Below are 27,521 nucleotides of genomic sequence, written 5' to 3'. Positions count from 1 at the left end.
AGCGGAGGACCTATTGTATTTCTAATGTTTATTAGGGCCCGAGCACCGACGTAGTCGGAGCGGAGGACCTATTGTATTTCTAATGTTTATTAGGGCCCGAGCACCGACGTAGTCGGAGCGGAGGACCTATTGTATTTCTAATGTTTATTATTATTATTAGGGCCCGAGCACCGACGTAGTCGGAGCGGAGGACCTATTGAATTTCTAATGTTTATTAGGGCCCGAGCACCGGCGTAGTCGGAGCGGAGGACCTATTGTATTTCTAATGTTTATTAGGGCCCGAGCACCGACGTAGTCGGAGCGGAGGACCTATTGTATTTCTAATGTTTATTATTATTAGGGCCCGACCACCGACGTAGTCGGAGCGGAGGACCTATTGTATTTCTAATGTTTATTATTATTATTATGAGGGCCCGAGCACCGACGTAGTCGGAGCGGAGGACCGATTGAATTTCTAATGTTTATTAGGGCCCGAGCACCGACGTAGTCGGAGTGGAGGACCTATTGAATTTCTAATGTTTATCAGGGCCCGAGCACCGACGTAGTCGGAGCAGAGGACCTATTGTATTTCTAATGTTTATTATTATTAGGGCCCGAGCACCGACGTAGTCGGAGCGGAGGACCTATTGTATTTCTAATGTTTATTATTATTATTATGAGGGCCCGAGCACCGACGTAGTCGGAGCGGAGGACCGATTGAATTTCTAATGTTTATTAGGGCCCGAGCACCGACGTAGTCGGAGCGGAGGACCTATTGTATTTCTGATGTTTATTATTAGGGCCCGAGCACCGACGTAGTCGGAGCGGAGGACCTATTGTATTTCTAATGTTTATTATTAGGGCCCGAGCACCGACGTAGTCGGAGCGGAGGACCTATTGTATTTCTAATGTTTATTATTAGGGCCCGAGCACCGACGTAGTCGGAGCGGAGGACCTATTGTATTTCTAATGTTTATTATTCGGGCCCGAGCACCGACGTAGTCGGAGCGGAGGACCTATTGTATTTCTAATGTTTATTATTCGGGCCCGAGCACCGACGTAGTCGGAGCGGAGGACCTATTGAATTTCTAATGTTTATTAGGGCCCGAGCACCGACGTAGTCGGAGCGGAGGACCTATTGAATTTCTAATGTTTATTAGGGCCCGAGCACCGACGTAGTCGGAGCGGAGGACCTATTGAATTTCTAATGTTTATTAGGGCCCGAGCACCGACGTAGTCGGAGCAGAGGACCTATTGTATTTCTAATGTTTATTATTATTATTATTATTAGGGCCCGAGCACCGTCGTAGTCGGAGCTGAGGACCTATTGTATTTCTAATGTTTATTAGGGCCCGAGCACCGGCGTAGTCGGAGCGGAGGACCTATTGAATTTCTAATGTTTATTAGGGCCCGAGCACCGACGTAGTCGGAGCGGAGGACCTATTGTATTTCTAATGTTTATTATTATTATTATTATTAGGGCCCGAGCACCGTCGTAGTCGGAGCTGAGGACCTATTGTATTTCTAATGTTTATTAGGGCCCGAGCACCGACGTAGTCGGAGCGGAGGACCTATTGAATTTCTAATGTTTATTAGGGCCCGAGCACCGACGTAGTCGGAGCGGAGGACCTATTGTATTTCTAATGTTTATTAGGGCCCGAGCACCGACATAGTCGGAGCGGAGGACCTATTGTATTTCTAATGTTTATTAGGGCCCGAGCACCGACGTAGTCGGAGCGGAGGACCTATTGTATTTCTAATGTTTATTAGGGCCCGAGCACCGACGTAGTCGGAGCGGAGGACCTATTGTATTTCTAATGTTTATTATTATTATTAGGGCCCGAGCACCGACGTAGTCGGAGAGGAGGACCTATTGTATTTCTAATGTTTATTAGGGCCCGAGCACCAACGTAGTCGGAGCGGAGGACCTATTGAATTTCTAATGTTTATTAGGGCCCGAGCACCGACGTAGTCGGAGCGGAGGACCTATTGTATTTCTAATGTTTATTATTAAGGCCCGAGCACCGACGTAGTCGGAGCGGAGGACCTATTGTATTTCTAATGTTTATTATTAGGGCCCGAGCACCGACGTAGTCGGAGCGGAGGACCTATTGTATTTCTAATGTTTATTATTAGGGCCCGAGCACCGACGTAGTCGGAGCGGAGGACCTATTGTATTTCTAATGTTTATTATTCGGGCCCGAGCACCGACGTAGTCGGAGCGGAGGACCTATTGTATTTCTAATGTTTATTAGGGCCCGAGCACCAACGTAGTCGGAGCGGAGGACCTATTGTATTTCTAATGTTTATTAGGGCCCGAGCACCGCCGTAGTCGGAGCGGAGGACCTATTGTATTTCTAATGTTTATTATTATTATTAGGGCCCGAGCACCGACGTAGTCGGAGCGGAGGACCTATTGTATTTCTAATGCTTATTATTAGGGCCCGAGCACCGACGTAGTCGGAGCGGAGGACCTATTGTATTTCTAATGTTTATTATTATTATTAGGGCCCGAGCACCGACGTAGTCGGAGCGGAGGACCTATTGAATTTCTAATGTTTATCAGGGCCCGAGCACCGACGTAGTCGGAGCGGAGGACCTATTGTATTTCTAATGTTTATTATTAGGGCCCGAGCACCGACGTAGTTGGAGCGGAGGACCTATTGTATTTCTAATGTTTATTATTAGGGCCCGAGCACCGACGTGGTCGGAGCGGAGGACCTATTGTATTTCTAATGTTTATTAGGGCCCGAGCACCGACGTAGTCGGAGCGGAGGACCTATTGTATTTCTAATGTTTATTAGGGCCCGAGCACCGACGTAGTCGGAGCGGAGGACCTATTGTATTTCTAATGTTTATTAGGGCCCGAGCACCGACGTAGTCGGAGCGGAGGACCTATTGTATTTCTAATGTTTATTATTATTATTAGGGCCCGAGCACCGACGTAGTCGGAGCGGAGGACCTATTGAATTTCTAATGTTTAATAGGGCCCGAGCACCGGCGTAGTCGGAGCGGAGGACCTATTGTATTTCTAATGTTTATTAGGGCCCGAGCACCGACGTAGTCGGAGCGGAGGACCTATTGTATTTCTAATGTTTATTATTATTAGGGCCCGAGCACCGACGTAGTCGGAGCGGAGGACCTATTGTATTTCTAATGTTTATTATTATTATTATGAGGGCCCGAGCACCGACGTAGTCGGAGCGGAGGACCGATTGAATTTCTAATGTTTATTAGGGCCCGAGCACCGACGTAGTCGGAGTGGAGGACCTATTGAATTTCTAATGTTTATCAGGGCCCGAGCACCGACGTAGTCGGAGCAGAGGACCTATTGTATTTCTAATGTTTATTATTATTATTATTATTAGGGCCCGAGCACCGACGTAGTCGGAGCGGAGGACCTATTGTATTTCTAATGTTTATTATTAGGGCCCGAGCACCGACGTAGTGGGAGCGGAGGACCTATTGTATTTCTGTTTATTAGGGCCCGAGTACCGACGTAGTGGGAGCGGAGGACCTATTGTATTTCTAATGTTTATTAGGGCCCGAGCACCGACATAGTCGGAGCGGAGGACCTATTGTATTTCTAATGTTTATTATTATTATTAGGGCCCGAGCACCGACGTAGTCGGAGCGGAGGACCTATTGAATTTCTAATGTTTATTTGGGCCCGAGCACCGGCGTAGTCGGAGCGGAGGACCTATTGTATTTCTAATGTTTATTAGGGCCCGAGCACCGACGTAGTCGGAGCGGAGGACCTATTGTATTTCTAATGTTTATTATTATTAGGGCCCGAGCACCGACGTAGTGGGAGCGGAGGACCTATTGTATTTCTAATGTTTATTATTATTATTATGAGGGCCCGAGCACCGACGTAGTCGGAGCGGAGGACCTATTGTATTTCTAATGCTTATTATTAGGGCCCGAGCACCGACGTAGTCGCAGCGGAGGACCTATTGTATTTCTAATGTTTATTATTATTATTAGGGCCCGAGCACCGACGTAGTCGGAGCGGAGGACCTATTGAATTTCTAATGTTTATCAGGGCCCGAGCACCGACGTAGTCGGAGCGGAGGACCTATTGTATTTCTAATGTTTATTAGGGCCCGAGCACCGACGTAGTCGGAGCGGAGGACCTATTGTATTTCTAATGTTTATTATTAGGGCCCGAGCACCGACGTAGTCGGAGCGGAGGACCTATTGTATTTCTAATGTTTATTATTAGGGCCCGAGCACCGACGTAGTCGGAGCGGAGGACCTATTGTATTTCTAATGTTTATTATTATTATTATGAGGGCCCGAGCACCGACGTAGTCGGAGCGGAGGACCTATTGTATTTCTAATGCTTATTATTAGGGCCCGAGCACCGACGTAGTCGGAGCGGAGGACCTATTGTATTTCTAATGTTTATTATTATTATTAGGGCCCGAGCACCGACGTAGTCGGAGCGGAGGACCTATTGAATTTCTAATGTTTATCAGGGCCCGAGCACCGACGTAGTCGGAGCGGAGGACCTATTGTATTTCTAATGTTTATTAGGGCCCGAGCACCGACGTAGTCGGAGCGGAGGACCTATTGTATTTCTAATGTTTATTATTAGGGCCCGAGCACCGACGTAGTCGGAGCGGAGGACCTATTGTATTTCTAATGTTTATTATTAGGGCCCGAGCACCGACGTAGTCGGAGCGGAGGACCTATTGTATTTCTAATGTTTATTATTAGGGCCCGAGCACCGACGTAGTCGGAGCGGAGGACCTATTGTATTTCTAATGTTTATTAGGGCCCGAGCACCGACGTAGTCGGAGCGGAGGACCTATTGTATTTCTAATGTTTATTAGGGCCCGAGCACCGACGTAGTCGGAGCGGAGGACCTATTGTATTTCTAATGTTTATTAGGGCCCGAGCACCGACGTAGTCGGAGCGGAGGACCTATTGTATTTCTAATGTTTATTATTATTATTAGGGCCCGAGCACCGACGTAGTCGGAGCGGAGGACCTATTGAATTTCTAATGTTTATTAGGGCCCGAGCACCGGCGTAGTCGGAGCGGAGGACCTACTGTATTTCTAATGTTTATTATTATTATTATGAGGGCCCGAGCACCGACGTAGTCGGAGCGGAGGACCGATTGAATTTCTAATGTTTATTAGGGCCCGAGCACCGACGTAGTCGGAGTGGAGGACCTATTGAATTTCTAATGTTTATCAGGGCCCGAGCACCGACGTAGTCGGAGCAGAGGACCTATTGTATTTCTAATGTTTATTATTATTATTATTATTAGGGCCCGAGCACCGTCGTAGTCGGAGCTGAGGACCTATTGTATTTCTAATGTTTATTAGGGCCCGAGCACCGACGTAGTCGGAGCGGAGGACCTATTGAATTTCTAATGTTTATTAGGGCCCGAGCACCGACGTAGTCGGAGCGGAGGACCTATTGTATTTCTAATGTTTATTAGGGCCCGAGCACCGACATAGTCGGAGCGGAGGACCTATTGTATTTCTAATGTTTATTAGGGCCCGAGCACCGACGTAGTCGGAGCGGAGGACCTATTGTATTTCTAATGTTTATTAGGGCCCGAGCACCGACGTAGTCGGAGCGGAGGACCTATTGTATTTCTAATGTTTATTATTATTATTAGGGCCCGAGCACCGACGTAGTCGGAGAGGAGGACCTATTGTATTTCTAATGTTTATTAGGGCCCGAGCACCAACGTAGTCGGAGCGGAGGACCTATTGAATTTCTAATGTTTATTAGGGCCCGAGCACCGACGTAGTCGGAGCGGAGGACCTATTGTATTTCTAATGTTTATTATTAGGGCCCGAGCACCGACGTAGTCGGAGCGGAGGACCTATTGTATTTCTAATGTTTATTATTAGGGCCCGAGCACCGACGTAGTCGGAGCGGAGGACCTATTGTATTTCTAATGTTTATTATTAGGGCCCGAGCACCGACGTAGTCGGAGCGGAGGACCTATTGTATTTCTAATGTTTATTATTCGGGCCCGAGCACCGACGTAGTCGGAGCGGAGGACCTATTGTATTTCTAATGTTTATTAGGGCCCGAGCACCAACGTAGTCGGAGCGGAGGACCTATTGTATTTCTAATGTTTATTAGGGCCCGAGCACCGCCGTAGTCGGAGCGGAGGACCTATTGTATTTCTAATGTTTATTATTATTATTAGGGCCCGAGCACCGACGTAGTCGGAGCGGAGGACCTATTGTATTTCTAATGCTTATTATTAGGGCCCGAGCACCGACGTAGTCGGAGCGGAGGACCTATTGTATTTCTAATGTTTATTATTATTATTAGGGCCCGAGCACCGACGTAGTCGGAGCGGAGGACCTATTGAATTTCTAATGTTTATCAGGGCCCGAGCACCGACGTAGTCGGAGCGGAGGACCTATTGTATTTCTAATGTTTATTATTAGGGCCCGAGCACCGACGTAGTTGGAGCGGAGGACCTATTGTATTTCTAATGTTTATTATTAGGGCCCGAGCACCGACGTGGTCGGAGCGGAGGACCTATTGTATTTCTAATGTTTATTAGGGCCCGAGCACCGACGTAGTCGGAGCGGAGGACCTATTGTATTTCTAATGTTTATTAGGGCCCGAGCACCGACGTAGTCGGAGCGGAGGACCTATTGTATTTCTAATGTTTATTAGGGCCCGAGCACCGACGTAGTCGGAGCGGAGGACCTATTGTATTTCTAATGTTTATTATTATTATTAGGGCCCGAGCACCGACGTAGTCGGAGCGGAGGACCTATTGAATTTCTAATGTTTAATAGGGCCCGAGCACCGGCGTAGTCGGAGCGGAGGACCTATTGTATTTCTAATGTTTATTAGGGCCCGAGCACCGACGTAGTCGGAGCGGAGGACCTATTGTATTTCTAATGTTTATTATTATTAGGGCCCGAGCACCGACGTAGTCGGAGCGGAGGACCTATTGTATTTCTAATGTTTATTATTATTATTATGAGGGCCCGAGCACCGACGTAGTCGGAGCGGAGGACCGATTGAATTTCTAATGTTTATTAGGGCCCGAGCACCGACGTAGTCGGAGTGGAGGACCTATTGAATTTCTAATGTTTATCAGGGCCCGAGCACCGACGTAGTCGGAGCAGAGGACCTATTGTATTTCTAATGTTTATTATTATTATTATTATTAGGGCCCGAGCACCGACGTAGTCGGAGCGGAGGACCTATTGTATTTCTAATGTTTATTATTAGGGCCCGAGCACCGACGTAGTGGGAGCGGAGGACCTATTGTATTTCTGTTTATTAGGGCCCGAGTACCGACGTAGTGGGAGCGGAGGACCTATTGTATTTCTAATGTTTATTAGGGCCCGAGCACCGACATAGTCGGAGCGGAGGACCTATTGTATTTCTAATGTTTATTATTATTATTAGGGCCCGAGCACCGACGTAGTCGGAGCGGAGGACCTATTGAATTTCTAATGTTTATTTGGGCCCGAGCACCGGCGTAGTCGGAGCGGAGGACCTATTGTATTTCTAATGTTTATTAGGGCCCGAGCACCGACGTAGTCGGAGCGGAGGACCTATTGTATTTCTAATGTTTATTATTATTAGGGCCCGAGCACCGACGTAGTGGGAGCGGAGGACCTATTGTATTTCTAATGTTTATTATTATTATTATGAGGGCCCGAGCACCGACGTAGTCGGAGCGGAGGACCTATTGTATTTCTAATGCTTATTATTAGGGCCCGAGCACCGACGTAGTCGCAGCGGAGGACCTATTGTATTTCTAATGTTTATTATTATTATTAGGGCCCGAGCACCGACGTAGTCGGAGCGGAGGACCTATTGAATTTCTAATGTTTATCAGGGCCCGAGCACCGACGTAGTCGGAGCGGAGGACCTATTGTATTTCTAATGTTTATTAGGGCCCGAGCACCGACGTAGTCGGAGCGGAGGACCTATTGTATTTCTAATGTTTATTATTAGGGCCCGAGCACCGACGTAGTCGGAGCGGAGGACCTATTGTATTTCTAATGTTTATTATTAGGGCCCGAGCACCGACGTAGTCGGAGCGGAGGACCTATTGTATTTCTAATGTTTATTATTATTATTATGAGGGCCCGAGCACCGACGTAGTCGGAGCGGAGGACCTATTGTATTTCTAATGCTTATTATTAGGGCCCGAGCACCGACGTAGTCGGAGCGGAGGACCTATTGTATTTCTAATGTTTATTATTATTATTAGGGCCCGAGCACCGACGTAGTCGGAGCGGAGGACCTATTGAATTTCTAATGTTTATCAGGGCCCGAGCACCGACGTAGTCGGAGCGGAGGACCTATTGTATTTCTAATGTTTATTAGGGCCCGAGCACCGACGTAGTCGGAGCGGAGGACCTATTGTATTTCTAATGTTTATTATTAGGGCCCGAGCACCGACGTAGTCGGAGCGGAGGACCTATTGTATTTCTAATGTTTATTATTAGGGCCCGAGCACCGACGTAGTCGGAGCGGAGGACCTATTGTATTTCTAATGTTTATTATTAGGGCCCGAGCACCGACGTAGTCGGAGCGGAGGACCTATTGTATTTCTAATGTTTATTAGGGCCCGAGCACCGACGTAGTCGGAGCGGAGGACCTATTGTATTTCTAATGTTTATTAGGGCCCGAGCACCGACGTAGTCGGAGCGGAGGACCTATTGTATTTCTAATGTTTATTAGGGCCCGAGCACCGACGTAGTCGGAGCGGAGGACCTATTGTATTTCTAATGTTTATTATTATTATTAGGGCCCGAGCACCGACGTAGTCGGAGCGGAGGACCTATTGAATTTCTAATGTTTATTAGGGCCCGAGCACCGGCGTAGTCGGAGCGGAGGACCTACTGTATTTCTAATGTTTATTATTATTATTATGAGGGCCCGAGCACCGACGTAGTCGGAGCGGAGGACCGATTGAATTTCTAATGTTTATTAGGGCCCGAGCACCGACGTAGTCGGAGTGGAGGACCTATTGAATTTCTAATGTTTATCAGGGCCCGAGCACCGACGTAGTCGGAGCAGAGGACCTATTGTATTTCTAATGTTTATTATTATTATTATTATTAGGGCCCGAGCACCGACGTAGTCGGAGCGGAGGACCTATTGTATTTCTAATGTTTATTATTAGGGCCCGAGCACCGACGTAGTGGGAGCGGAGGACCTATTGTATTTCTAATGTTTATTAGGGCCCGAGCACCGACATAGTCGGAGCGGAGGACCTATTGTATTTCTAATGTTTATTATTATTATTAGGGCCCGAGCACCGACGTAGTCGGAGCGGAGGACCTATTGAATTTCTAATGTTTATTAGGGCCCGAGCACCGGCGTAGTCGGAGCGGAGGACCTATTGTATTTCTAATGTTTATTAGGGCCCGAGCACCGACGTAGTCGGAGCGGAGGACCTATTGTATTTCGAATGTTTATTATTATTAGGGCCCGAGCACCGACGTAGTGGGAGCGGAGGACCTATTGTATTTCTAATGTTTATTATTATTATTATGAGGGCCCGAGCACCGACGTAGTCGGAGTGGAGGACCTATTGTATTTCTAATGTTTATTAGGGCCCGAGCACCGACATAGTCGGAGCGGAGGACCTATTGAATTTCTAATGTTTATTAGGGCCCGAGCACCGACATAGTCGGAGCGGAGGACCTATTGTATTTCTAATGTTTATTAGGGCCCGAGCACCGACGTAGTCGGAGCGGAGGACCTATTGAATTTCTAATGTTTATTAGGGCCCGAGCACCGACGTAGTCGGAGCGGAGGACCTATTGAATTTCTAATGTTTATTTGGGCCCGAGCACCGACGTAGTCGGAGCGGAGGACCTATTGTATTTCTAATGTTTATTAGGGCCCGAGCACCGCCGTAGTCGGAGCGGAGGACCTATTGTATTTCTAATGTTTATTATTAGGGCCCGAGCACCGACGTAGTCGGAGAGGAGGACCTATTGTATTTCTAATGTTTATTATTAGGGCCCGAGCACCGACGTAGTCGGAGCGGAGGACCTATTGTATTTCTAATGTTTATTATTAGGGCCCGAGCACCGACGTAGTCGGAGCGGAGGACCTATTGTATTTCTAATGTTTATTATTAGGGCCCGAGCACCGACGTAGTCGGAGCGGAGGACCTATTGTATTTCTAATGTTTATTAGGGCCCGAGCACCGACGTAGTCGGAGCGGAGGACCTATTGTATTTCTAATGTTTATTAGGGCCCGAGCACCGACGTAGTCGGAGCGGAGGACCTATTGTATTTCTAATGTTTATTAGGGCCCGAGCACCGACGTAGTCGGAGCGGAGGACCTATTGTATTTCTAATGTTTATTAGGGCCCGAGCACCGACGTAGTCGGAGCGGAGGACCTATTGTATTTCTAATGTTTATTATTATTATTAGGGCCCGAGCACCGACGTAGTCGGAGCGGAGGACCTATTGAATTTCTAATGTTTATTAGGGCCCGAGCACCGGCGTAGTCGGAGCGGAGGACCTACTGTATTTCTAATGTTTATTATTATTATTATGAGGGCCCGAGCACCGACGTAGTCGGAGCGGAGGACCGATTGAATTTCTAATGTTTATTAGGGCCCGAGCACCGACGTAGTCGGAGTGGAGGACCTATTGAATTTCTAATGTTTATCAGGGCCCGAGCACCGACGTAGTCGGAGCAGAGGACCTATTGTATTTCTAATGTTTATTATTATTATTATTATTAGGGCCCGAGCACCGACGTAGTCGGAGCGGAGGACCTATTGTATTTCTAATGTTTATTATTAGGGCCCGAGCACCGACGTAGTGGGAGCGGAGGACCTATTGTATTTCTAATGTTTATTAGGGCCCGAGCACCGACATAGTCGGAGCGGAGGACCTATTGTATTTCTAATGTTTATTATTATTATTAGGGCCCGAGCACCGACGTAGTCGGAGCGGAGGACCTATTGAATTTCTAATGTTTATTAGGGCCCGAGCACCGGCGTAGTCGGAGCGGAGGACCTATTGTATTTCTAATGTTTATTAGGGCCCGAGCACCGACGTAGTCGGAGCGGAGGACCTATTGTATTTCGAATGTTTATTATTATTAGGGCCCGAGCACCGACGTAGTGGGAGCGGAGGACCTATTGTATTTCTAATGTTTATTATTATTATTATGAGGGCCCGAGCACCGACGTAGTCGGAGTGGAGGACCTATTGTATTTCTAATGTTTATTAGGGCCCGAGCACCGACATAGTCGGAGCGGAGGACCTATTGAATTTCTAATGTTTATTAGGGCCCGAGCACCGACATAGTCGGAGCGGAGGACCTATTGTATTTCTAATGTTTATTAGGGCCCGAGCACCGACGTAGTCGGAGCGGAGGACCTATTGAATTTCTAATGTTTATTAGGGCCCGAGCACCGACGTAGTCGGAGCGGAGGACCTATTGAATTTCTAATGTTTATTTGGGCCCGAGCACCGACGTAGTCGGAGCGGAGGACCTATTGTATTTCTAATGTTTATTAGGGCCCGAGCACCGCCGTAGTCGGAGCGGAGGACCTATTGTATTTCTAATGTTTATTATTAGGGCCCGAGCACCGACGTAGTCGGAGAGGAGGACCTATTGTATTTCTAATGTTTATTATTAGGGCCCGAGCACCGACGTAGTCGGAGCGGAGGACCTATTGTATTTCTAATGTTTATTATTAGGGCCCGAGCACCGACGTAGTCGGAGCGGAGGACCTATTGTATTTCTAATGTTTATTATTAGGGCCCGAGCACCGACGTAGTCGGAGCGGAGGACCTATTGTATTTCTAATGTTTATTAGGGCCCGAGCACCGACGTAGTCGGAGCGGAGGACCTATTGTATTTCTAATGTTTATTAGGGCCCGAGCACCGACGTAGTCGGAGCGGAGGACCTATTGTATTTCTAATGTTTATTAGGGCCCGAGCACCGACGTAGTCGGAGCGGAGGACCTATTGTATTTCTAATGTTTATTATTATTATTAGGGCCCGAGCACCGACGTAGTCGGAGCGGAGGACCTATTGAATTTCTAATGTTTATTAGGGCCCGAGCACCGGCGTAGTCGGAGCGGAGGACCTATTGTATTTCTAATGTTTATTAGGGCCCGAGCACCGACGTAGTCGGAGCGGAGGACCTATTGTATTTCTAATGTTTATTATTATTAGGGCCCGAGCACCGACGTAGTCGGAGCGGAGGACCTATTGTATTTCTAATGTTTATTATTATTATTATGAGGGCCCGAGCACCGACGTAGTCGGAGCGGAGGACCGATTGAATTTCTAATGTTTATTAGGGCCCGAGCACCGACGTAGTCGGAGTGGAGGACCTATTGAATTTCTAATGTTTATCAGGGCCCGAGCACCGACGTAGTCGGAGCAGAGGACCTATTGTATTTCTAATGTTTATTATTATTATTATTATTAGGGCCCGAGCACCGACGTAGTCGGAGCGGAGGACCTATTGTATTTCTAATGTTTATTATTAGGGCCCGAGCACCGACGTAGTGGGAGCGGAGGACCTATTGTATTTCTAATGTTTATTAGGGCCCGAGCACCGACATAGTCGGAGCGGAGGACCTATTGTATTTCTAATGTTTATTATTATTATTAGGGCCCGAGCACCGACGTAGTCGGAGCGGAGGACCTATTGAATTTCTAATGTTTATTAGGGCCCGAGCACCGGCGTAGTCGGAGCGGAGGACCTATTGTATTTCTAATGTTTATTAGGGCCCGAGCACCGACGTAGTCGGAGCGGAGGACCTATTGTATTTCTAATGTTTATTATTATTAGGGCCCGAGCACCGACGTAGTGGGAGCGGAGGACCTATTGTATTTCTAATGTTTATTATTATTATTATGAGGGCCCGAGCACCGACGTAGTCGGAGTGGAGGACCTATTGTATTTCTAATGTTTATTAGGGCCCGAGCACCGACATAGTCGGAGCGGAGGACCTATTGAATTTCTAATGTTTATTAGGGCCCGAGCACCGACGTAGTCGGAGTGGAGGACCTATTGAATTTCTAATGTTTATTAGGGCCCGAGCACCGACGTAGTCGGAGCAGAGGACCTATTGTATTTCTAATGTTTATTATTATTATTATTATTAGGGCCCGAGCACCGACGTAGTCGGAGCGGAGGACCTATTGTATTTCTAATGTTTATTAGGGCCCGATCACCGACATAGTCGGAGCGGAGGACCTATTGTATTTCTAATGTTTATTATTATTATTAGGGCCCGAGCACCGACGTAGTCGGAGCGGAGGACCTATTGAATTTCTAATGTTTATTAGGGCCCGAGCACCGGCGTAGTCGGAGCGGAGGACCTATTGTATTTCTAATGTTTATTAGGGCCCGAGCACCGACGTAGTCGGAGCGGAGGACCTATTGTATTTCGAATGTTTATTATTATTAGGGCCCGAGCACCGACGTAGTGGGAGCGGAGGACCTATTGTATTTCTAATGTTTATTATTATTATTATGAGGGCCCGAGCACCGACGTAGTCGGAGTGGAGGACCTATTGTATTTCTAATGTTTATTAGGGCCCGAGCACCGACATAGTCGGAGCGGAGGACCTATTGAATTTCTAATGTTTATTAGGGCCCGAGCACCGACATAGTCGGAGCGGAGGACCTATTGTATTTCTAATGTTTATTAGGGCCCGAGCACCGACGTAGTCGGAGCGGAGGACCTATTGAATTTCTAATGTTTATTAGGGCCCGAGCACCGACGTAGTCGGAGCGGAGGACCTATTGAATTTCTAATGTTTATTTGGGCCCGAGCACCGACGTAGTCGGAGCGGAGGACCTATTGTATTTCTAATGTTTATTAGGGCCCGAGCACCGCCGTAGTCGGAGCGGAGGACCTATTGTATTTCTAATGTTTATTATTAGGGCCCGAGCACCGACGTAGTCGGAGAGGAGGACCTATTGTATTTCTAATGTTTATTATTAGGGCCCGAGCACCGACGTAGTCGGAGCGGAGGACCTATTGTATTTCTAATGTTTATTATTAGGGCCCGAGCACCGACGTAGTCGGAGCGGAGGACCTATTGTATTTCTAATGTTTATTATTAGGGCCCGAGCACCGACGTAGTCGGAGCGGAGGACCTATTGTATTTCTAATGTTTATTAGGGCCCGAGCACCGACGTAGTCGGAGCGGAGGACCTATTGTATTTCTAATGTTTATTAGGGCCCGAGCACCGACGTAGTCGGAGCGGAGGACCTATTGTATTTCTAATGTTTATTAGGGCCCGAGCACCGACGTAGTCGGAGCGGAGGACCTATTGAATTTCTAATGTTTATTTGGGCCCGAGCACCGACGTAGTCGGAGCGGAGGACCTATTGTATTTCTAATGTTTATTAGGGCCCGAGCACCGCCGTAGTCGGAGCGGAGGACCTATTGTATTTCTAATGTTTATTATTAGGGCCCGAGCACCGACGTAGTCGGAGAGGAGGACCTATTGTATTTCTAATGTTTATTATTAGGGCCCGAGCACCGACGTAGTCGGAGCGGAGGACCTATTGTATTTCTAATGTTTATTATTAGGGCCCGAGCACCGACGTAGTCGGAGCGGAGGACCTATTGTATTTCTAATGTTTATTATTAGGGCCCGAGCACCGACGTAGTCGGAGCGGAGGACCTATTGTATTTCTAATGTTTATTAGGGCCCGAGCACCGACGTAGTCGGAGCGGAGGACCTATTGTATTTCTAATGTTTATTAGGGCCCGAGCACCGACGTAGTCGGAGCGGAGGACCTATTGTATTTCTAATGTTTATTAGGGCCCGAGCACCGACGTAGTCGGAGCGGAGGACCTATTGTATTTCTAATGTTTATTATTATTATTAGGGCCCGAGCACCGACGTAGTCGGAGCGGAGGACCTATTGAATTTCTAATGTTTATTAGGGCCCGAGCACCGGCGTAGTCGGAGCGGAGGACCTATTGTATTTCTAATGTTTATTAGGGCCCGAGCACCGACGTAGTCGGAGCGGAGGACCTATTGTATTTCTAATGTTTATTATTATTAGGGCCCGAGCACCGACGTAGTCGGAGCGGAGGACCTATTGTATTTCTAATGTTTATTATTATTATTATGAGGGCCCGAGCACCGACGTAGTCGGAGCGGAGGACCGATTGAATTTCTAATGTTTATTAGGGCCCGAGCACCGACGTAGTCGGAGTGGAGGACCTATTGAATTTCTAATGTTTATCAGGGCCCGAGCACCGACGTAGTCGGAGCAGAGGACCTATTGTATTTCTAATGTTTATTATTATTATTATTATTAGGGCCCGAGCACCGACGTAGTCGGAGCGGAGGACCTATTGTATTTCTAATGTTTATTATTAGGGCCCGAGCACCGACGTAGTGGGAGCGGAGGACCTATTGTATTTCTAATGTTTATTAGGGCCCGAGCACCGACATAGTCGGAGCGGAGGACCTATTGTATTTCTAATGTTTATTATTATTATTAGGGCCCGAGCACCGACGTAGTCGGAGCAGAGGACCTATTGAATTTCTAATGTTTATTAGGGCCCGAGCACCGGCGTAGTCGGAGCGGAGGACCTATTGTATTTCTAATGTTTATTAGGGCCCGAGCACCGACGTAGTCGGAGCAGAGGACCTATTGTATTTCTAATGTTTATTATTATTAGGGCCCGAGCACCGACGTAGTGGGAGCGGAGGACCTATTGTATTTCTAATGTTTATTATTATTATTATGAGGGCCCGAGCACCGACGTAGTCGGAGTGGAGGACCTATTGTATTTCTAATGTTTATTAGGGCCCGAGCACCGACATAGTCGGAGCGGAGGACCTATTGAATTTCTAATGTTTATTAGGGCCCGAGCACCGACATAGTCGGAGCGGAGGACCTATTGTATTTCTAATGTTTATTAGGGCCCGAGCACCGACGTAGTCGGAGCGGAGGACCTATTGAATTTCTAATGTTTATTAGGGCCCGAGCACCGACGTAGTCGGAGCGGAGGACCTATTGAATTTCTAATGTTTATTTGGGCCCGAGCACCGACGTAGTCGGAGCGGAGGACCTATTGTATTTCTAATGTTTATTAGGGCCCGAGCACCGCCGTAGTCGGAGCGGAGGACCTATTGTATTTCTAATGTTTATTATTAGGGCCCGAGCACCGACGTAGTCGGAGAGGAGGACCTATTGTATTTATAATGTTTATTATTAGGGCCCGAGCACCGACGTAGTCGGAGCGGAGGACCTATTGTATTTCTAATGTTTATTATTAGGGCCCGAGCACCGACGTAGTCGGAGCGGAGGACCTATTGTATTTCTAATGTTTATTATTCGGGCCCGAGCACCGGCGTAGTCGGAGCGGAGGACCTATTGTATTTCTAATGTTTATTATTCGGGCCCGAGCACCGACGTAGTCGGAGCGGAGGACCTATTGTATTTCTAATGTTTATTAGGGCCCGAGCACCGACATAGTCGGAGCGGAGGACCTATTGTATTTCTAATGTTTATTATTATTAGGGCCCGAGCACCGACGTAGTCGGAGCGGAGGACCTATTGTATTTCTAATGTTTATTATGATTAGGGCCCGAGCACCGACGTAGTCGGAGCGGAGGACCTATTGTATTTCTAATGTTTATTATTATTATTATTAGGGCCCGAGCACCGACGTAGTCGGAGCGGAGGACCTATTGAATTTCTAATGTTTATTAGGGCCCGAGCACCGACGTAGTCGGAGCGGAGGACCTATTGAATTTCTAATGTTTATTAGGGCCCGAGCACCGACGTAGTCGGAGCAGAGGACCTATTGTATTTCTAATGTTTATTATTATTATTATTATTAGGGCCCGAGCACCGACGTAGTCGGAGCTGAGGACCTATTGAATTTCTAATGTTTATTAGGGCCCGAGCACCGACGTAGTCGGAGCGGAGGATCTATTGTATTTCTAATGTTTATTATTATTAGGGCCCGAGCACCGACGTAGTCGGAGCGGAGGATCTATTGTATTTCTAATGTTTATTATTATTATTATGAGGGCCCGAGCACCGACGTAGTCGGAGCGGAGGACCTATTGAATTTCTAATGTTTATTAGGGCCCGAGCACCGACGTAGTCGGAGAGGAGGACCTATTGCATTTCTAATGTTTATTAGGGCCCGAGCACCGACGTAGTCGGAGCAGAGGACCTATTGTATTTCTAATGTTTATTATTATTATTATTATTAGGGCCCGAGCACCGACGTAGTCGGAGCGGAGGACCTATTGTATTTCTAATGTTTATTATTAGGGCCCGAGCACCGACGTAGTCGGAGCGGAGGACCTATTGTATTTCTAATGTTTATTATTCGGGCCCGAGCACCGGCGTAGTCGGAGCGGAGGACCTATTGTATTTCTAATGTTTATTATTCGGGCCCGAGCACCGACGTAGTCGGAGCGGAGGACCTATTGTATTTCTAATGTTTATTAGGGCCCGAGCACCGACATAGTCGGAGCGGAGGACCTATTGTATTTCTAATGTTTATTATTATTAGGGCCCGAGCACCGACGTAGTCGGAGCGGAGGACCTATTGTATTTCTAATGTTTATTATGATTAGGGCCCGAGCACCGACGTAGTCGGAGCGGAGGACCTATTGTATTTCTAATGTTTATTATTATTATTATTAGGGCCCGAGCACCGACGTAGTCGGAGCGGAGGACCTATTGAATTTCTAATGTTTATTAGGGCCCGAGCACCGACGTAGTCGGAGCGGAGGACCTATTGAATTTCTAATGTTTATTAGGGCCCGAGCACCGACGTAGTCGGAGCAGAGGACCTATTGTATTTCTAATGTTTATTATTATTATTATTATTAGGGCCCGAGCACCGACGTAGTCGGAGCTGAGGACCTATTGAATTTCTAATGTTTATTAGGGCCCGAGCACCGACGTAGTCGGAGCGGAGGATCTATTGTATTTCTAATGTTTATTATTATTAGGGCCCGAGCACCGACGTAGTCGGAGCGGAGGATCTATTGTATTTCTAATGTTTATTATTATTATTATGAGGGCCCGAGCACCGACGTAGTCGGAGCGGAGGACCTATTGAATTTCTAATGTTTATTAGGGCCCGAGCACCGACGTAGTCGGAGAGGAGGACCTATTGAATTTCTAATGTTTATTAGGGCCCGAGCACCGACGTAGTCGGAGCAGAGGACCTATTGTATTTCTAATGTTTATTATTATTATTATTATTAGGGCCCGAGCACCGACGTAGTCGGAGCGGAGGACCTATTGTATTTCTAATGTTTATTATTAGGGCCCGAGCACCGACGTAGTGGGAGCGGAGGACCTATTGTATTTCTGTTTATTAGGGCCCGAGCACCGACGTAGTGGGAGCGGAGGACCTATTGTATTTCTGTTTATTAGGGCCCGAGCACCGACGTAGTCGGAGCGGAGGACCTATTGAATTTCTAATGTTTATTAGGGCCCGAGCACCGACATAGTCGGAGCGGAGGACCTATTGTATTTCTAATGTTTATTAGGGCCCGAGCACCGACGTAGTCGGAGCGGAGGACCTATTGTATTTCTAATGTTTATTATTAGGGCCCGAGCACCGACGTAGTCGGAGAGGAGGACCTATTGTATTTCTAATGTTTATTATTATGGCCCGAGCACCGACGTAGTCGGAGAGGAGGACCTATTGTATTTCTAATGTTTATTATTAGGGCCCGAGCACCGACGTAGTCGGAGCGGAGGACCTATTGTATTTCTAATGTTTATTATTAGGGCCCGAGCACCGACGTAGTCGGAGCGGAGGACCTATTGTATTTCTAATGTTTATTATTCGGGCCCGAGCACCGACGTAGTCGGAGCGGAGGACCTATTGTATTTCTAATGTTTATTAGGGCCCGAGCACCGACATAGTCGGAGCGGAGGACCTATTGTATTTCTAATGTTTATTATTATTAGGGCCCGAGCACCGACGTAGTCGGAGCGGAGGACCTATTGTATTTCTAATGTTTATTATTAGGGCCCGAGCACCGACGTAGTCGGAGTGGAGGACCTATTGTATTTCTAATGTTTATTATTCGGGCCCGAGCACCGACGTAGTCGGAGCGGAGGACCTATTGTATTTCTAATGTTTATTAGGGCCCGAGCACCGACATAGTCGGAGCGGAGGACCTATTGAATTTCTAATGTTTATTAGGGCCCGAGCACCGACATAGTCGGAGCGGAGGACCTATTGAATTTCTAATGTTTATTAGGGCCCGAGCACCGACGTAGTCGGAGCGGAGGACCTATTGTATTTCTAATGTTTATTATTAGGGCCCGAGCACCGACGTAGTCGGAGAGGAGGACCTATTGTATTTCTAATGTTTATTATTAGGGCCCGAGCACCGACGTAGTCGGAGCGGAGGACCTATTGTATTTCTAATGTTTATTATTAGGGCCCGAGCACCGACGTAGTCGGAGCGGAGGACCTATTGTATTTCTAATGTTTATTATTCGGGCCCGAGCACCGACGTAGTCGGAGCGGAGGACCTATTGTATTTCTAATGTTTATTAGGGCCCGAGCACCGACATAGTCGGAGCGGAGGACCTATTGTATTTCTAATGTTTATTAGGGCCCGAGCACCGACGTAGTCGGAGCGGAGGACCTATTGTATTTCTAATGTTTATTATTAGGGCCCGAGCACCGACGTAGTCGGAGAGGAGGACCTATTGTATTTCTAATGTTTATTATTAGGGCCCGAGCACCGACGTAGTCGGAGCGGAGGACCTATTGTATTTCTAATGTTTATTATTAGGGCCCGAGCACCGACGTAGTCGGAGCGGAGGACCTATTGTATTTCTAATGTTTATTATTCGGGCCCGAGCACCGACGTAGTCGGAGCGGAGGACCTATTGTATTTCTAATGTTTATTAGGGCCCGAGCACCGACATAGTCGGAGCGGAGGACCTATTGTATTTCTAATGTTTATTATTATTAGGGCCCGAGCACCGACGTAGTCGGAGCGGAGGACCTATTGTATTTCTAATGTTTATTATTAGGGCCCGAGCACCGACGTAGTCGGAGCGGAGGACCTATTGTATTTCTAATGTTTATTATTCGGGCCCGAGCACCGACGTAGTCGGAGCGGAGGACCTATTGTATTTCTAATGTTTATTAGGGCCCGAGCACCGACATAGTCGGAGCGGAGGACCTATTGTATTTCTAATGTTTATTATTATTAGGGCCCGAGCACCGACGTAGTCGGAGCAGAGGACCTATTGTATTTCTAATGTTTATTATGATTAGGGCCCGAGCACCGATGTAGTCGGAGCGGAGGACCTATTGTATTTCTAATGTTTATTATTATTATTATTAGGGCCCGAGCACCGACGTAGTCGGAGCGGAGGACCTATTGAATTTCTAATGTTTATTAGGGCCCGAGCACCGACGTAGTCGGAGCGGAGGACCTATTGAATTTCTAATGTTTATTAGGGCCCGAGCACCGACGTAGTCGGAGCGGAGGACCTATTGTATTTCTAATGTTTATTATTATTATTATTATTAGGGCCCGAGCACCGACGTAGTCGGAGCTGAGGACCTATTGTATTTCTAATGTTTATTATTAGGGCCCGAGCACCGACGTAGTCGGAGCGGAGGACCTATTGTATTTCTAATGTTTATTAGGGCCCGAGCACCGACGTAGTCGGAGCGGAGGATCTATTGTATTTCTAATGCTTATTATTATTAGGGCCCGAGCACCGACGTAGTCGGAGCGGAGGATCTATTGTATTTCTAATGTTTATTATTATTATTATGAGGGCCCGAGCACCGACGTAGTCGGAGCGGAGGACCTATTGAATTTCTAATGTTTATTAGGGCCCGAGCACCGACGTAGTCGGAGCAGAGGACCTATTGTATTTCTAATGTTTATTATTATTATTATTATTAGGGCCCGAGCACCGACGTAGTCGGAGTGGAGGACCTATTGAATTTCTAATGTTTATTAGGGCCCGAGCACCGACGTAGTCGGAGCAGAGGACCTATTGTATTTCTAATGTTTATTATTATTATTATTATTAGGGCCCGAGCACCGACGTAGTCGGAGCGGAGGACCTATTGTATTTCTAATGTTTATTATTAGGGCCCGAGCACCGACGTAGTGGGAGCGGAGGACCTATTGTATTTCTGTTTATTAGGGCCCGAGCACCGACGTAGTGGGAGCGGAGGACCTATTGTATTTCTGTTTATTAGGGCCCGAGCACCGACGTAGTCGGAGCGGAGGACCTATTGTATTTCTAATGTTTATTAGGGCCCGAGCACCGACGTAGTCGGAGCGGAGGACCTATTGAATTTCTAATGTTTATTAGGGCCCGAGCACCGACGTAGTCGGAGCGGAGGACCTATTGTATTTCTAATGTTTATTAGGGCCCGAGCACCGACGTAGTCGGAGCGGAGGACCTATTGTATTTCTAATGTTTATTATTAGGGCCCGAGCACCGACATAGTCGGAGCGGAGGACCTATTGTATTTCTAATGTTTATTATTAGGGCCCGAGCACCGACGTAGTCGGAGCGGAGGACCTATTGTATTTCTAATGTTTATTATTAGGGCCCGAGCACCGACGTAGTCGGAGCGGAGGACCTATTGTATTTCTAATGTTTATTATTCGGGCCCGAGCACCGACGTAGTCGGAGCGGAGGACCTATTGAATTTCTAATGTTTATTAGGGCCCGAGCACCGACGTAGTCGGAGCGGAGGACCTATTGAATTTCTAATGTTTATTTGGGCCCGAGCACCGACGTAGTCGGAGCGGAGGACCTATTGTATTTCTAATGTTTATTAGGGCCCGAGCACCGACGTAGTCGGAGCGGAGGACCTATTGTATTTCTAATGTTTATTATTAGGGCCCGAGCACCGACATAGTCGGAGCGGAGGACCTATTGTATTTCTAATGTTTATTATTAGGGCCCGAGCACCGACGTAGTCGGAGCGGAGGACCTATTGTATTTCTAATGTTTATTAGGGCCCGAGCACCGACGTAGTCGGAGCGGAGGACCTATTGTATTTCTAATGTTTATTATTAGGGCCCGAGCACCGACGTAGTCGGAGCGGAGGACCTATTGTATTTCTAATGTTTATTATTAGGGCCCGAGCACCGACGTAGTCGGAGCGGAGGACCTATTGTATTTCTAATGTTTATTATTATTAGGGCCCGAGCACCGACGTAGTCGGAGCGGAGGATCTATTGTATTTCTAATGTTTATTATTATTATTATGAGGGCCCGAGCACCGACGTAGTCGGAGCGGAGGACCTATTGAATTTCTAATGTTTATTAGGGGCCGAGCACCGACGTAGTCGGAGTGGAGGACCTATTGAATTTCTAATGTTTATTAGGGCCCGAGCACCGACGTAGTCGGAGCAGAGGACCTATTGTATTTCTAATGTTTATTATTATTATTATTATTAGGGCCCGAGCACCGACGTAGTCGGAGCGGAGGACCTATTGTATTTCTAATGTTTATTATTAGGGCCCGAGCACCGACGTAGTGGGAGCGGAGGACCTATTGTATTTCTGTTTATTAGGGCCCGAGCACCGACGTAGTGGGAGCGGAGGACCTATTGTATTTCTGTTTATTAGGGCCCGAGCACCGACGTAGTCGGAGCGGAGGACCTATTGAATTTCTAATGTTTATTAGGGCCCGAGCACCGACGTAGTCGGAGCGGAGGACCTATTGTATTTCTAATGTTTATTATTAGGGCCCGAGCACCGACGTAGTCGGAGCGGAGGACCTATTGAATTTCTAATGTTTATTAGGGCCCGAGCACCGACGTAGTCGGAGCGGAGGACCTATTGAATTTCTAATGTTTATTAGGGCCCGAGCACCGACGTAGTCGGAGCAGAGGACCTATTGTATTTCTAATGTTTATTATTATTATTATTATTAGGGCCCGATCACCGACGTAGTCGGAGCTGAGGACCTATTGTATTTCTAATGTTTATTAGGGCCCGAGCACCGACGTAGTCGGAGCGGAGGACCTATTGTATTTCTAATGTTTATTATGATTAGGGCCCGAGCACCGACGTAGTCGGAGCGGAGGACCTATTGTATTTCTAATGTTTATTATTATTATTATTAGGGCCCGAGCACCGACGTAGTCGGAGCGGAGGACCTATTGAATTTCTAATGTTTATTAGGGCCCGAGCACCGACGTAGTCGGAGCGGAGGACCTATTGAATTTCTAATGTTTATTAGGGCCCGAGCACCGACGTAGTCGGAGCAGAGGACCTATTGTATTTCTAATGTTTATTATTATTATTATTATTAGGGCCCGAGCACCGACGTAGTCGGAGCTGAGGACCTATCGTATTTCTAATGTTTATTATTAGGGCCCGAGCACCGACGTAGTCGGAGCGGAGGACCTATTGTATTTCTAATGTTTATTAGGGCCCGAGCACCGACGTAGTCGGAGCGGAGGACCTATTGTATTTCTAATGTTTATTAGGGCCCGAGCACCGACGTAGTCGGAGCGGAGGACCTATTGTATTTCTAATGTTTATTAGGGCCCGAGCACCGACGTAGTCGGAGCGGAGGACCTATTGTATTTCTAATGTTTATTAGGGCCAGAGCACCGACGTAGTCGGAGCGGAGGACCTATTGAATTTCTAATGTTTATTATTATTATTATTTTACCAATTTCATGGCAAAAAGGAGGTGCTTGGGATATTGGGAATTTTGTGAAATTTGGCACGCAAGCCAGAATTTGCGAAAATTGCAGTCTGATTGGGGTGTCCAGCACAAATATTGGCTCGCTAGCGCCCCCTCTTGAGTAGCCCCAACATCAGGATTCACCCAGCTGTATGAAATTTGGTAGGTATGTGGAACGTGATGAGACGCAGAAAAAATCCTCTTGGAAGTTATATGATTTTATTGGTTCAGAGTGGCAAATCGGCTCAATAGCGCTCCCTCCAAAATTTCAACGAAGCAGCCCTCGCAGTACGTTTCACCTAGATGTATGAAATTTGGTAGGCGAGGGGAACGGAGAGGTGCGTTGGGGAGAAGAAATCGAGCCAGAGTCAGAGGAAGATGAGACAGAGGAGACCGAAAAGGAGGAAGGGATAGCACAGACAAATCGGGAGCACATCGGCCCATCGCGGAGTCAAGGTGAAAAAAGAGGAAACGAGAGTGAGCATCAGACTGGGAAAAAAAAGAGGAAATATGATGAAAAGTATCTGTGTCTGGGCTTCACTTGGATTGGCAACGCAGATTGCCCAAAGCCACAGTGCGTGGTGTGCAGTGAGGTTCTGGCTAACAGTCTGAAGCTCTTATTTACGTCGCCACCTGAACACCAAGCAGCCAGTGCAAGTCAAAAGCCCCTTACGTATTTTATATCGAAATTGGAGGAGTTACAAAACAGCCAAAAACAACTGGAGTCTCATTCATGTGTTGGGTCTATAAATGACGCACTACGGGCTTCATATCTGGTTACAGAATAGCGAGAAAGGGGCTACCGCACACAATCGCCGAAGACGTGAGCTTGCCAGCTGCCAGAGAGATGGTGGAATGTATGATTGGGGAGAAAGAAGCAAACAAGTTGGACATGATCCCGGTGTCCAACAACACTGTGTCGCGCCGCATCGATGCTTTGTCCGAAGACATCCTGGCTACATTAGTCGGTCATTAATTGTAAATTAAATGTGATAATCTGCCTCTGAGCCTGTGCGTGTGTCCTCACATCCGTATTGCTCTTTAAAAGTGACGCCTTGTGTCACTGAAAGTTATTGAAACTTTGTTGCAGTGTTTCAGGGCGTTTTCACACCTTCAGTTCGTTTGCTTTGTTGCAGTTGCTCCTTTGTTCGGTTTGTGTTCACACTGCAACATTTAACAGCGGACTAAATCTTGTAAACAAATGCCACGCGCGAGCAAACTGTTCTCTCATTGGTCCGATTCTTATGCGGCTATGAAGGCTTAAAAGGCTCTGTTGCTTCTTTTTTTTTTTTATTATTAAGGGGGGGGGGGGTGCGCGAACCCGGTCGGGATGTAGAAGGGGGTGCGCGGCCTAAAACGTTTGGGAACCGCTGTTGTAGGCCATGGGTCAACTGAGGGCCCAAAGGGACCTCCAAACTTTAAATAATCTGCTGACAGGGCCAACAGTTGGATCACTGTTATACTGCTTGACTTCAGTCCAATCACCAATGATTATGTTATCCTAGCTAAGAGGCTACTGTACATACTGATAGCATACTGTAAATAAGTGGGAATTAGATTGACATGGTTGTTTCTCAGATAATCAGCTGTTTCTGTTGGCAGTATGTATCTTTGTCTGTTTAGATGCCCCATTAGTTGAGACGAATGCTGCGTTCACACCGGTCGCGTTGATTTTTTGACGCACTGCAAAATCGCGTCCAACGCGCCGCCGGTCGTGTTCACACCAAACGCCGCAAAATCTCGTAGCGCCGGAGAGGGGCCGTGGTTTATCGTCCTGGAAGCCGTTCACCTGGCCGCCATTTCTTTCCGCTGTCAACCATGAAAGGAATAAGGACAATTGCTGCTTTGTACGTGTTGTGGAAGTCCCTCAAACATCGGAATGCCAAACGCCGTCATGTCTGGTTCATAATATTGTTCAGAGGAGCTCCGTGGATTGTATCGAGCTGTATTCACTGTGTCTAGCAAGCCACCGGTCGCTGTTTACTACAGCTGTAGGAACACAAAATAAACTGATTTGGCTGTGATTCAATGGCAATAAACCGACAAAAAGGGACTCCGAAATAACTACGTAATGATGCCGATTTGTAGGCTACTTGTCTTCTCAATGGAGCTCTGATGGATCGGTGCTAGGCTATGCTAACATCGTAGCAGCTCCACCAGCACTCAATAACGTCATGTAGACGTAAATACGGCAGCGTCTATTCATTGTTTGTACCGTATGGTTTACACACACACACACATGTATACACATAGTTTGGTCCGGTCTCTGTTGATATGAGGTATCGTAGAGCTCTGGGTGAACACAGACGGCTACAGGATTTATTTCCTGATTCAACAACGGCAGGAAGCCAGTGATGACAGGGGGAGCAACTCAACGCTGATAGGCTATCGCGCCACAGCGTCACGCGATTATTTCTCAGAAGTTGAAAAATTTCAACTCGTGCGTTGGCGATTTTCCACCACGTCCACCGCACTGCAATAACGCGTCCAACGCGCCATCGCAAAATCGCGGTGCGCCAGTCTCATCGCGTCTGTGCATAGACTTTGTATGTAATCTCGACGCGCGTCAAAAAATCAACGCGACCGGTGTGAACGCAGCATAATACTATGTTCGGTATGTGTGCCTTATTCAACTGCAAAGCTTATCATTGCAGATGCAGTTTGATGTTAGTAATAATTGGATGTCAGTGTGGTGACATCAACACATTTTATAATTCAAAATGTTATTCTTGATATCAGCAAAGATAAATGACACACCCAGTTATATACAGCATATTAACAGCACCCACATACATGTACAAACATGTGTGTGTGTGTATACGTGTATGTCAAACCTTGAGGCTCGGAACACCTGCTGATGGGGAACATTACAGGTGAGGACGGCCCAGCTCCTCAGATACATAAGACCAATCAGCTTCAACACGTTGAAGGCAGGAAGACAGGGAGAGAAAAACGCTCCCATCCTGGAGGAGAGACAGAGAAAAGTCAGTAACACACACACACACACACACACACACACAACCACTGGGGTCACACCTCATATAACACACATTACATCCTGTGGCTCATGGTTTTGCTTCATTATGTTTATTGCTGCAAGGCGACATTTCTGAAATGAGTTGAGGAAATACAGTGGAGCCAGACACAGAGGTGTAATGGAGAGATCATAGAGGGCCACATTCTTTTAAACAGGGTCATGGAGACTGGTCAGCACCGGCCAGACTATTAACTCTGAATTACATCTTCTATTACACACACAGTGAGGGCCAAGGTATATGAGAGAAAGATATCCTCCATATTTAATTTTCTGTTGATAATTTTAGAGACATTTTTGGACTTACCAGATCATCCCTTGGTTGTAAATCAGATGCAAAACATTCTCTGCTATTTTGAATTCTCCATATTCAGGCTGAAAAAAGACAGAAAAATCATTAATATGTGTTTTAACCATAGAGTCCTTAAATGATTCATTCAATGTTAACTCAATGTCAACAGGCTGTTTATTTTGTTTTCTCCTTTTGTTAATATGTTTACACTGTCACCATGTTTAATGTCAATAATTTGTGCCACCAAGGAATGTATTTATAGTCTCCCTCCACTCAAAAATGTGTTACTCACTGTTAAGTAACAGTTTGACACTAGAAAGCTGTTTTCACATTCATCCGCTCTGTGCTCACCTTAAATCTCAACATGTTCTCACTCCCAACTCGTCAAATACCAACGCTTGGTCAGTGGCCCTACGCTTTAAACTATGATGCTCTAGGTACCCTTCTAGTGTCAGCTTTTCATGTGTTAGAGACAGTTTCCACTCATTACATGCATGGTGTGTCAAAATAAACTTCCAACAAAGGTTTACTGAGCTTTAGGTTCAGGGTT

General features: G+C 46.9%; 1 protein-coding gene across 1 annotated transcript in view; it reads right to left on the bottom strand.

The window, feature by feature from the left end:
* The window catches only part of tmc3 (transmembrane channel like 3), a gene marked incomplete at both ends in the record, with an annotated part of 152,212 nt that overhangs the window by 57,952 nt on the left and 66,739 nt on the right, over nucleotides 1-27,521 (bottom strand). Inside the window, 2 exons of the mRNA XM_079286597.1 lie at nucleotides 26,480-26,608; nucleotides 26,987-27,054. Of these exons, the coding sequence (XP_079142723.1) occupies nucleotides 26,480-26,608; nucleotides 26,987-27,054 (197 nt within the window). The remainder of the gene's footprint in view (nucleotides 1-26,479; nucleotides 26,609-26,986; nucleotides 27,055-27,521) is intronic.

This window comes from Melanostigma gelatinosum (genome assembly GCF_949748355.1).
Source record: "Melanostigma gelatinosum genome assembly, chromosome: 2".
NCBI classification, from domain to species: Eukaryota; Metazoa; Chordata; class Actinopteri; order Perciformes; family Zoarcidae; genus Melanostigma; species Melanostigma gelatinosum.
This window is presented reverse-complemented; position numbering and strand designations above follow the sequence as displayed.